At 42.5% G+C, this 13,255-nt stretch overlaps 1 protein-coding gene across 3 annotated transcripts in view; it reads right to left on the bottom strand.

Moving 5' to 3' along the window:
- LOC126473294 (transmembrane protein 184B) overlaps positions 1-13,255 on the bottom strand; it is a 133,538-nt gene that overhangs the window by 90,773 nt on the left and 29,510 nt on the right. For all 3 annotated transcript variants that reach the window (XM_050100260.1, XM_050100259.1, XM_050100261.1), the window contains one exon: positions 8,084-8,350. In XM_050100260.1, the coding sequence (XP_049956217.1) occupies positions 8,084-8,347 (264 nt within the window). In that variant the 5' untranslated portion in view covers positions 8,348-8,350. The remainder of the gene's footprint in view (positions 1-8,083; positions 8,351-13,255) is intronic.

Raw genomic sequence — 13,255 nt, 5'->3', positions numbered from 1 at the left:
GGAAGAAGTCAATATTTACTCTTGGGAGTAAAATAAGGGAGTCATGGAACAAATGTACTGATAAAAGTGTTTCTTTTTTTAAATTTTGAACCCTTCATTTTTTTAAATAATGAAATATTCTTCAACAATTTCACCGAGTTACTAGTATTCCATGTCACTGCAGAACATCAAATGAAATATATCCAATTAAAAAGTAAAGATGACACTGGTAAGTTAGTGATTGTTGTACACCGGAAAATTTAGTTTTTTGTTTTTCTCATTTCAAATATATCTCATTGAAGTTTCACACAGAGGTAAATATTGATTCACACAGAGCTCTGCATCATTAAAAGATTGTGGCAAAATAATCTTTGAGAGAACATTATCCTACATGCTCTGTTTAGGTCGTCATTTTGATGGCATGAGCAACTACTGAATTACAAGTTTCGTGAATGAGCTAAGAATTGGAATTAATGACATAGTTCACAGGTTGTATCCATAACTGGGTAATGCAGATAGAGCTTACAAAGTGCTGAAATTGTACATTAGGTTACTTCTTTACCACATTTGTATTACCTAGCAGAAAATGTAGGGTGCTGCATGAAATATTTCAAGGAACAGTTTGCAATTCCCTCCAAATATATCTGTATTAAGTAGATACTGCAGAAAGGCATTCCTTATGATTATAACACTGTTGTGCAAAATATTACCACATTACAAGACTAATATAGATTCAAGGTTTATAGTCATCATTTTACTTCTAAAGTGCAAGTCCAAACAACAGTGATTCGCACTGCCATTTATATTGTTTCAGAGTTTTATTTCTGCTAACATTTGTCATTACACACAATGATGAAGTAATGGTCACTGATAGCTTCTGCTTGTTAATCTTTAAATTGACTTGTTTCTCAACTTGAAGGATCTCCTTCATGATGGAACTCATGGAAAATGATGTATGAATGACTGAATGAATGAATCAGTTCAAGGGAAGAAAGATTTAAATTTAATGTACAGTCAACAACAAGGTTATCAGAGACAGAGCACAAGCTTGAAAACAGCAAGAATGTGAATGGCTGTTGCCCTTTCCAATGCAAAACTTACTGACATTTGCGTTTGATTTTACTCTTGCTCTCTACCCAAAAATAATGCAGTTCTGAAGATATGCATTCTTATCTATGATGATGATGATGATGATAATGAAGCCTCCATTGTTGCTTGCTCTTTTTTTTTTTTTTTTTTGTCAGTGAAATGACAGGACTTGGGAACACATTTTGTCACCAGAGGCATTGGAATTTTAACATTACAACTGAACATAAGAGATTCACATGAATACAATAATGCAATTTTTAATTCAGGCAAAAGCAAACAGCTGATGGTTGGCTAGTTGGTTTACTCCCCAGTAGTAAACAACAGGGTCATCAGTCTCTCAGTCAGTGGTTTGGTCATTCATAGCTAGTGATGTCTACCAGGAATGTACTCTGATGAGGAAAGTATCTAGGATTGGTAAAAACAAAACACTGAAAGCAATACTGATGCCATAGCCGAAAAAATTATTGACAGAGAAGTAAATCTATGTGGATTGGACTGGTAAATAGGTAAGAGCAGACAAGTGACATCTCAGGACTCGGTCATGGTAAGAGAAAGCCAACCAGAGTCCAACACCCACCAACCTGATTAAGGGTGAAGACAGCTACAGAGTAAAGAATACCTTCTAATCAAGAGATCCATAAAAGTAAAAGGGAAATGCCTAAAAATGTAATAGGTATCAGTGGGACCATGATAATAAAACAAGACGAGAGACACAGTTAAGGCTGCACAAGGGTGCCACCCTGTGCTCTGCATGCGAAGAGGACAGGTCCTCCTAGAACTGCTCCACACACAATCCAAGGCAGAGCATTAAAAAGGACGATAGCACCCACAAATCAACAGAGCTACTCCGAAAACAGAGAACAGTCAGAAAAAGGGGAAAACTGCCTAAAAGCAACTAAAACAGAGCAAAGGAGGGATGACAGAGGCAGCATACAAAAGACGCAGGGTCGATGGTTCCCATGATCCACCATGTGGCATGAGATGCCCAACCTCACCCTGAAGCTAGTTTAAAATGAAACATCTGAGAATAAAACCACTGTCATGGAGAAGACATAGCACCAGTTCAACTGTCCATGCATCAGCTGCCAATATAAATGACCTGGTGGAAGAGTGAGGAGCAATCTGCAGCTATTTGCTGATGATTCTGTGGTGTATGGGAAGTTGTCAATGTTGAGTAACTGTAGGAGGACTTCAACAAAATTACTAGTTGGTGTGATGAATGGCAGCTTGCTCTAAATGTAGAAAAAATTCAGTTAATGCAGATGACTAAGAAAAACAATCCCATAATGTTCAAATATAGTATATATAGTTTGCTGCTTGAAACAGTCATGTTGATTAAATACCTAGGCATAACACTGCAAATCAATATGAAATGGAGTGAACATGTAAGGATGGGAGTAGGGAAGTCAACTGGTCAACTACAGTTTCGTGGGAGAATTTTAGGAAAGTGTAGCTCATCTATAAATGAGACCACGTAACGAACACTAGTGTGACCCATTCTTGAGTACTGTTTAAGTGTTTGGGATCACTGCAAGGTCTGGTTAAAGGAAGATATTGAAGCAATTCAGAGGCAAGTTATCAGACTTGTTAATGGTAGGTTCGATCAACAAACGAATATTGTGGAGGTGCTTTGTGAACCGAAATGGAATCCCTGGAGGGAAGGCAATGTTATTTTCATGAGACACTAAACTGAGAAAATTTAGAGAACCAACATTTGAAGCTGACTGCAGAACCATTCTGCTGCCACCAATGAACATTTCGTGTAAGGACCACAAAGACAAGATAATTGAAATTGGGGCTTATACGGAAGAGAAGAGACAGTGGTTTTTTCCCCTCTCTCTATTTGCAAGTGGAATAGGAAAGGAAATGACTAACAGTGGTACGAGGTACCCTCCATCATGCACCACAGAGTGGCTTGCGGTATGTATGCAGATTTAGAATGTGAGAGGCAAAGAATTCGGGAGACCTTGCTTAGCATGGAGAGGCAGAACTACGGTGCCTTCCACAAGGATATGAGCAACTGTCAGTAAGGTTCCAAAACCACAAATTGGGTGTCACTCATTCTGTCAACTAAAACTATGGGTCAGGCTGGTATGACTGATGCAGAGGTAATATACAACACTGGGTCCTTTCTGAGAGGAATGGAAGAAAGAGTACTATGCAGCAGTAGTCTTCTTGACAGTTCAGAGTTTATTAGAGGGGCTAATAGCCCACCAGATGATTTAGAACCTTGATACTCCTGAAGAAGTGAAAGGAACAGACACTGAAAGGTTATAAGGTGACAGATTTTAGGTCCCTGAAACAGATCAGCCCCAATTCATTGCCTGAGTATTAACCAAATATGAAAAAGGGGAAGGAGGAGGGGGAGGGAGTGTGAGAAAACATGTGCAGTACAAGCTACAGAGGATACCCGCAGATCCTGGCAGAGGGCTGCAAGGCACATTCCAACTGGTAATCCCATCCAAGGGCGAGTGTCGGGGGATTGATGCCCCATGTATGCAAACAGAATAGGATATATTGGATGATAAGGAAATTGTCAGTTGGTGACTGTATAGCAGAGCAAGCATTGGTATTGTTGGACCTGAGGAGAGACAAGCCCTGTTCTGGCAACAAGACACTTTTTGGGAGTAGTCTGGAAGGTGCTGGCGACCAGTCAAACTCCACAATGATGGACTGTGTGTATACTTCCAAACCTGAAGACACGGCCGAGCCATAAATCTGGCAACCATAGTCCAAGTAGGACTGGATCACAGCCCGGTAGATACGAAGGGGAGCAGTGCAATTCACATCCCTAGGAGCTGGGGCAAGGTAACAGACAGCATTAAGTTTTTTCATGTAGTTAGTCTTTAGCTGATGAATATAGGACATCCAAGTCAGATTATTGTCAAAGAGGAGTCCTAAAAATCGACTGTGCACCAACTTACAAATGCTTTGCAAACAGGTTGAGTTTTGGATCAAGCTGGACTGTTGTGGTAAAAGGACAAAAATGCATAGCTTCCATTCTTGCAGGGGATAAGAGAAAACTACGGGAAAGGGTCCAAGCAGATGCCTGTTGGATGGCACCTTGCTGATGCTCAGCCAAGGCTACAGCTGCAGGACACCATTCTCTTGGACCCATGGAGAGTTGACTGAAGTAGTAACTCTAACACAGAACGATCGGAAGGTTAAAAACCAATGAATAAAAATTGGTAGGGAGTCTCGATAGCCCCAGTCATGGAGGGTAAGTAAATGCAATAGTGTTATGTGGTGTCTTATGCCTTATGTAGGTCAAACAAACACTGCAATGAGGTGTTGGTATTTAGAAAAAGCCTTTTGGACTGTCATTTACAACCTCACCAGATGATTGGTTCTGGATCGACCATCCAGAAAAGCACTCTAAAGGGGGGCCAAAGGGCCCAAGATTCAAGGACACACCAAAATTGGCGGGCAACCATCCTTTCTAGCAGTCTGCACAGCACCTTGGGGAGGCTAATCAGCCAGTAACTGTCAATGATTATTGAGTTTTTGCCCAGCTTAAGGATTGGAATGATGGTAATATTTCACCACTGCAAAGGGAAGACACCATTGAGCCAAATATGGTTGAAGACTCTGGAGAGATGGAGCTGTTGAATAACAGATGCTGTATCACCTAACTGTGGATGGAATCTGGGCCTGGGGCTGTATCAAGAGATGAGGCATGAACCTGAAGTGTTCCCAGTTACTGGATGGTTCATTACATACTTTGGCAAGCCAAGGGGAGAAGGAGAGTGGCACAGCTTCAGTCTGTCACTTCCACATCCAGAAGGCAGCCACATAAGAGGACACTGAGACCATCAGAAAGTAGGGTTGCAAGGTGTCCAGCAATACCCAACGAGTCAGGTAACCTGAAGAAAGAGACCAGATACATGTGGGGACGTTTGGGAGCCCAGAAGATTATGGAGCTTGGCCTGGAACTGGGATGAAGAGGCATCTGTTCCCAGGAAAGAGACAGTGCTCCAAGCATTCCTTCTTACTGTGTTTAATTAGACAGTGAACCTTAGCAGGAAGTTGTTTGAAAGTGATAAGGTTGGTGTATGAAGGATTGCGCTTGAAATGCTGCAGGGCTCTTTGGCGATCCTGAGTAGCTATTGAAGTGTCTTTGGTCCACCAAGGCACATGTGAGAATGGAGAGGACCTATAGAAAGAGGAATAGAAGTTCCAGTGCCATGGGTGACCACATCTGAGAAATCTTGCACAACTTGTCAAAGTAATTTGACAGAGAGGAGGAGAAAGTAACATCAAAGGCATACAACTACCAGTTGGCTCTCTGAAGCACCCAATGTGGTAGTTCATACATCTGGTAATGGAAACAAAGTCACAGGCTCACCGAAAAATGATCACTGTCTGAAAGATCATCATGTAGTGACCAATGAAGTAAATCCATGAGATTGGGGGAAGGGAGTGTTAGACAGATAGCTAAAAAGATGCCACGGGTGGTACTGAAGTGGGTAGGTGTACCATCACTAAGGAGAGACAGATCATGGCCGGTAAAAAGCTGCTCAAGAAGAAGGCTCGTACCAGATGAAACTGTATATCCCACAGGGGTGGTGTGCACTGAAGTCCACAAGTAAGAGGAAAGGAGAGGGCAAGTTTATGGATTAAGGTGGTCAACTCAATGTAAGTAATTAGCCTGCCTGGAGGCAAATAAAAGTAGCAAATAGTGGTTGCTGAAGACGTTTGCACCTGCACCACTATTCCTTCCAACATAGTATAATGGGGAACCCACTCACTTACATCTGTGTGAACCAATGTACAGACCCCTCCAGATGTCTTCTTGGGGCCAGCATTGTTCTGAGAGCATGCACGATAATCATGAAGCATTGGGGAATGGCAGTTAGTGAAGTGTTCCTCTTGTACAGCAGCAGAAATTCCAGAAGGGGAAGAAATAAGGTGCCATAGTTTCAGCAGGTGACAATAATAGCCACTACAGTTTCACTGAATGGTCACATTGTGGGTATCCGGTTAGGCATGAAGGGGCCAAGAGGACTAGCCACACCCCAGGGTCACTGCTTGTCACTGATGGGGATGGAACCACATCAATGAGCATTGGTTTTGAATCCAACTGTGTAGGGGGATCTGGCATCCCCAGGATCGGAGGAGTAGTCTTGTTCCAATTCTCCGTCACAGCCTCTGGTGGCAGAGATTCTTGCTAGGGCCTATTCGAGATGAGTGAGGGAACAGATGAAGAGTGGTCTGATGTCAGGGCTCTGCTCTGTGGATTTCTGGGGAGAGGCATCCTGAGAGGGAGCACTGTCACCAGTAGACATTGAGCCGCATGTGGGAAGTTATTTCTGAAGACAGAGCCATGGGAACCACAACAAAGGAGTACGGTGGCAAAGCTAGTTGGAAAAAAACTGGGTAGTCAGGGAGACGGCTGTGACTTTTTGTATGATTGGCCGTCATATCAAAAAGGTGTGGGCATTTGTATTTTTTTTCCATGCCTCATTATGTGTCAGGTGGTCAGAAGATTTATATTCCTGTGTTTTCTTTTTTTTTCTTGAAGACTGGGCAAACTGGTGAATGTGGAGGATAGCGTTCTGTTTAATTGACACATGAAGGTGGTTGTTCACAAGGATTGTCTTCAGGGCATGATCATCAGCCATTGTTGCATTTTGCGTCTGCCCTGCAGCAGGTTATATATGACCAAAGCTTAAGCAACTTATGGGTGGTGGAATATAAAGTTACACATCACAACTAGTCCCAATGTCTGACTTTTTCAAGGAGGACATTCCTTTCAAAGACTGATAAGGGTGCCTTTGTATGTTGAACTACCTTGGACCATATTAGAATTTTTGTATGGGGCAAAGGTATGCCACATTTACTATCACATGCATCAAGATTTGTAGTTTGTGCAACAGAGGACACTTTAACTAATAATGATCATTGTACATTTTTTCCCAATTATTCAACTACTCCAAATTTATCTTCAATATGTTCCACAAAAATATTAGTTTTGTCACATAAAAGTATCCCTATCAGTTTGAGTACTTATTAAGTACTGAACAAACTATTTGACTCCCAGATGTTTGGGTCACCCCTCTTCCCATGGTGTAGCCAGGGTAGGAAAAACAGAAGGCTTGAACGTTCTACACCTGTCTGATGATATGGCCTGGTGAGAATGACAATTGCTTTGGTGTAATTTGATATGCTTCGTGAGTGAAATGTCTGTCCTAACACCATCTACACCTCCCATACGCACACCAAAACGTAGAAAAGGGCATCTGGTATGATGGACACTGCTAGGAGTCCTTATGCCCCAGGAAGATGGGCATCTATCCCTTGACTGGCAAGGGGAACTAGTAGTTCAGGTATCAGCAATGCCATCCCTGTCTAGTCTGGAGGCTCATCCAAAAGTGTACATAATGAGCCCACCACATTGGATTGGTTACAGCATTAGATTTGAAGCTCATATAAGAGTCTACACAAGTACTGTGCACAGATGACTAATGCTGCATGCAACAGGCACTATTTAAGGTCTTCTTCTCCAGTTGGTCCACCCTACAGAACAAAAAATTTGAAAATGAAGATCAAACCCAGAAGAGGCAAAAAGTTATTCCAGCCAAAAGGTGATGCTAAGTAAATGAATTAATACACTGAGAAAGGAAAGCAGGACATAGGGAATAGCCAGGTTGACATCAAAGGCTGTCATAATGAGAAAGACAGTCAGAAATGAGAGATTACAGCACAGGAAAGAAAGTATGTGATGTAAGTAGCTAGGAAGGGGGGGGGGGGGGGAGGGGGTGAAACCCCCATGCTTGCCATATCTGTACTCATGAAAGAGTTGTGAACTCCCTAAGGGGCAAATACTGGATGATGTTAATGTCATCACTTACCAAAATAGTATGTCTGCTGCACAAAGACATCTGGCCGTTCACCCATCAACTAATTCATCAAAAGCAAACAAGGCTTTTTGCTTCGTGTGTGTGTGTGAGAGAGAGAGAGAGAGAGAGAGAGAGAGAGAGAGAGAGAGAGAGAGAGAGAGAGAGAGAGCACTTACCTGATGGCATGTGAGGATAAGTGCAGCCCAAACAAAAGCCCCAGCAATTCCTTTTGCAGCTTTGGTCTGCAGAAAGATAGGTGCAGCCTCATTTTGGACACTCATAACTGCTGCTCCTGTTATAGCTGACAAAACTGAAGCTGTAGTTGGCTGTGCAACTCCTGAAGTTCCATTTCCTGGTCCAAATGTTGTACTGATGACTCCCTGTACTGTAACTGGCAATGTTGCCGTCACTGCAGAGTTGTCTGTCGTGGACACAGCCATCTTCTAAGCAATCAAGAAGAAAAACAAGAAAGTAAATATGTGATTATATTTAATACAGTTCTATCAACATTTAGAGCGCATTTATCTTCTGCAAACAACATTTTAAAAGAATATTTGCCATATGTCACACTGTTAATTTATGTAGGTCAACTAATGTCATCTGAATACAAGCAAAACTACTACTTTACCAACTGACAGCAGACGAACACTAACAAAAAAGAGGACAAAAACACTAAATCTCAAAGTCAATTGTTCTACTTGGCAAGCAAGGGAAAATATACAATAAGACTAGTGTATTAGGTAGTTATGTGTCCAAAAAATACTAAGTCACTGGAAAAATGGCTGAACAGGTGATGAGGGAAAGCAGTAATCAAATGACCATGTGGTGGTGAGTGTGCTATTCCATCACAGGTTTTGGAGCCTCAGAGTCTGAATGGTAGGCACGATGATTTTGGGTGGCAGCTACTAAGTTACCGCAGATTTAAGGGAATCAACAGGAGCTATCACCCAAATCTTTCCAAAAATGAGAATTTTCTACCACACATCTGTTCACCAGTAACACTATAAATTGAACGTGTAGTGAAATGTAAAATATGATTAAAGAAGTGCATAATGTCCAAACGAGCACCATATGGTTCTGATACGATAACATATCTCAAGACTTTTCATTGAAGCTTCCATTGTCACCAGATAATACAGAACAACATTTATGTATGATGTTTCAACACTTAATATGTTGTTTTCAGTATCCATGCTAAAATATTGTGGGAAAGGTGATGAAATACCAAAAGCATCCACTAAAAAGTCTCGCTCATGCACAATCACTGAATTTAGAAACTGTTATAAAACAGAGAACAGTCAACAATGAGACAACAACTGGCAAGGAAACAGTACATTGTAGCAAATTGTCAAATTCATTGCTTAGAAACATAACAGTATCTTTTTTTTAGAATCATGTTGATTGTCAAAAATACTGTAAACCAAAACACTGAAAATTATACTTGGAGTGCACTGTTTGTGAAATCAATCAGATGCAATATAATTTTGAGCTTCGTAAGAAACCAATGTGTGTATTTATCCCATGTGTGCGATAAAACATCAATATTTGCAACATTAATAAAAATCATGTATTCACATTTTAGTAATGGTCGTATAAAGATCTTCAGGGTTGCCACAAGTTTCTTCAAGTGAAATTCCCTAATTCTTACCTGATTTCCAGACATTTTAGCATTTTTCCCTGACAAATTTTGACACTGATTGCTTGACTGATTAACGGGGCACTTTTCAGTGAATGGAATGAAGATCCCGACTGAGGGAAGTGAGATGCATTCCAACCAGCAATCCCACCCTTGGGCAGTGATCGGAAAGGAGACTTGCAAAGACGACAGGCTACACGGGATGGTCAGGGAATCTGCGAATGGCGACTGTATAAGCAACCAGGAGTTGGCTTTGTCGTATTTGTAGAGGGGAGAATCCCCGCTTCTGTGAGGAGACTGTCAACGAGAGTAGTGCAAAAGGCACCAATAGCCAGATGCACCCCACAATGGTGAAAAGCATCAAGTATTTTCAGAGAGGGGAGGAGCTGCTGAGCCATAAACCTGACTACCATAATTTAGTCTGGACAAGACCAGAGCACTGTAAAGATGGAGAAGAGTAGCATGATCTGTACCCCAAGACGTGTGGGCCAGGAGGCGGAGAGCATTAAGCTTTGCCAAACAGACCCGAACTTTTCGACTCTGTATGTACAGAACAGGGAATCAAGTGATCATAAGGCCGTTGCAGCATCCCTGGATATGGAAGTTAATAGGAATATAAAAAGAGGGAGGAAGGTTTATCTGTTTAGCAAGAGTAATAGAAGGCAGATTTCAGACTACCTAACAGATCAAAACGAAAATTTCTGTTCCGACACTGACAATGTTGAGTGTTTATGGAAAAAGTTCAAGGCAATCGTAAAATGCGTTTTAGACAGGTACGTGCCAAGTAAAACTGTGAGGGACGGGAAAAACCCACCGTGGTACAACAACAAAGTTAGGAAACTACTGCGAAAGCAAAGAGAGCTTCACTCAAAGTTTAAACGCAGCCAAAACCTCTCAGACAAACAGAAGCTAAACGATGTCAAAGTTAGCGTAAGGAGGGCTATGCGTGAAGCGTTCAGTGAATTCGAAAGTAAAATTCTATGTACCGACTTGACAGAAAATCCTAGGAAGTTCTGGTCTTACGTTAAATCAGTAAGTGGCTCGAAACAGCATATCCAGACACTACGGGATGATGATGGCATTGAAACGGAGGATGACACGCGTAAAGCTGAAATACTAAACACCTTTTTCCAAAGCTGTTTCACAGAGGAAGACCGCACTGCAGTTCCTTCTCTAAATCCTCGCACAAACGAAAAAATGGCTGACATCGAAATAAGTGTCCAAGGAATAGAAAAGCAACTGGAATCACTCAATAGAGGAAAGTCCACTGGACCTGACGGGATACCAATTCGATTCTACACAGAGTACGCGAAAGAACTTGCCGCCCTTCTAACAGCCGTGTACCACAAGTCTCTAGAGGAACGGAGGGTTCCAAATGATTGGAAAAGAGCACAGATAGTCCCAGTCTTCAAGAAGGGTCGTCGAGCAGATGCGCAGAACTATAGACCTATATCTCTGACGTCAATCTGTTGTAGAATTTTAGAACATGTTTTTTGCTCGAGTATCATGTCGTTTTTGGAAACCCAGAATCTACTATGTAGGAATCAACATGGATTCCGGAAACAGCGATCGTGTGAGACCCAACTTGCTTTATTTGTTCATGAGACCCAGAAAATATTAGATACAGGCTCCCAGGTAGATGCTATTTTTCTTGACTTCCGGAAGGCGTTCGATACAGTTCCTACGGAATATCAGACCAGCTGTGTGGCTGGATTGAAGAGTTTTTAGCAAACAGAACACAGCATGTTGTTATCAATGGAGAGACGTCTACAGACGTTAAAGTAACCTCTGGCGTGCCACAGGGGAGTGTTATGGGACCATTGCTTTTCACAATATATATAAATGACCTAGTAGATAGTGTCGGAAGTTCCATGCGGCTTTTCGCGGATGATGCTGTAGTATACAGAGAAGTTTCAGCATTAGAAAATTGTAGCGAAATGCAGGAAGATCTGCAGCGGATAGGCACTTGGTGCAGGGAGTGGCAACTGACCCTTAACATAGACAAATGTAATGTATTGCGAATACATAGAAAGAAGGATCCTTTATTGTATGACTATATGATAGCAGAACAAACACTGGTAGCAGTTACTTCTGTAAAATATCTGGGAGTATGTGTGCGGAACGATTTGAAGTGGAATGATCATATAAAATTAATTGTTGGTAAGGCGGGTACCAGGTTGAGATTCATTGGGAGAGTGCTTAGAAAATGTAGTCCATCAACAAAGGAGGTGGCTTACAAAACACTCGTTCGACCTATACTTGAGTATTGCTCATCAGTGTGGGATCCGTACCAACTCGGTCTGACGGAGGAGATAGAGAAGATCCAAAGAAGAGCGGCGCGTTTCGTCACAGGGTTATTTGGTAACCGTGATAGCGTTACGGAGATGTTTAATAAACTCAAGTGGCAGACTCTGCAAGAGAGGCGCTCTGCATCGCGGTGTAGCTTGCTCGCCAGGTTTCGAGAGGGTGCGTTTCTGGATGAGGTATCGAATATATTGCTTCCCCCTACTTATACCTCCCGAGGAGATCACGAATGTAAAATTAGAGAGATTTGAGCGCGCACAGAGGCTTTCCGGCAGTCGTTCTTCCCGCGAACAATACGCGACTGGAACAGGAAACGGAGGTAATGACAGGGGCACGTGAAGTGCCCTCTGCCACACACCGTTGGGTGGCTTGCGGAGTATAAATGTAGATGTAGATGTAGTCTTCAGGCAGTGAATATGGGCCAGCCACATCAGCTTTTCATTTTAAAAAAAATAAAAATTTTAAAAAATCCCCAGAAATGGAACTGTGCTGTAACATCTAGGAGCTGGTCGCCTAAATAAAGTTCTGGATCAGAATGTACTATGAACTGACAACAAAAATGCATAACCCGCATTTTGGAGGGAGAAAATTGGAAGCCATGGGAAACAGCACATGCAGAGATCTGTCAGATGGTGCCTTAGAGCCAGCACCTAGCAGACACTACCGAGTGGGATCTGCACCAGATGCAAAAATCGTCGCCATACAACACCAGTGTAATCTAGGGCCAACAGAGGTTACAAGCCCATTGATGGCTATGAGGAAGAGTGTGACACTTAATACAGAATCCTGTGGGATACCATTCCCCTGAATCTGAGGGGAGCTGAGTGAAGTGCCAACTGGAACCCAGAAGAGCAGGAGGGATAAAAAAATCGCAAATAAAAATCAGAAGGGGGCCGCAAAAGCCCGTCACGGAGGGTAACTAAAATGCAATGGCACCAAGCCATTTCGTATGCCTTATGTGGGTCAAAGAAGACCATGACAAGGTGCCAACAGTTAGTAAAAGCCAGTCGGATTGCAGTTCCAAATCTGAGTAAATGGTCCAGTTGCCCGCCCGGTTAGCCATGTGGTCTAACACACTACTTTCTGGGCGGAAAGGTGTGCTGGTTCCCAGCACAAATACACACAGCAGGGGCCGAACCGCACAATAACCCTGGGTTCGGTGTGGGGCGGCAGTGGGGTGAGTGGACTGCTGTAGCCTGTTGTGGGTTTGTGTATCACTGAGGGCTACTGCGGGGACCAAGGCTCTCTGTCATTTCTAGGTCCTCAGTTCCATACAATACAATACAATACAATACAATACAAATGGTCAGTCGGAGATCAGCCTTCCCGAAAGTCACACTGATACCAGGACAAAAGGCCCCGACATTCAAGTACTCAACTTAATCAGAAGCTAACCATCCTCTCAAGC

This window comes from Schistocerca serialis, chromosome 4 (assembly GCF_023864345.2).
Source record: "Schistocerca serialis cubense isolate TAMUIC-IGC-003099 chromosome 4, iqSchSeri2.2, whole genome shotgun sequence".
Taxonomy (NCBI): domain Eukaryota; kingdom Metazoa; phylum Arthropoda; class Insecta; order Orthoptera; family Acrididae; genus Schistocerca; species Schistocerca serialis.
This window is presented reverse-complemented; position numbering and strand designations above follow the sequence as displayed.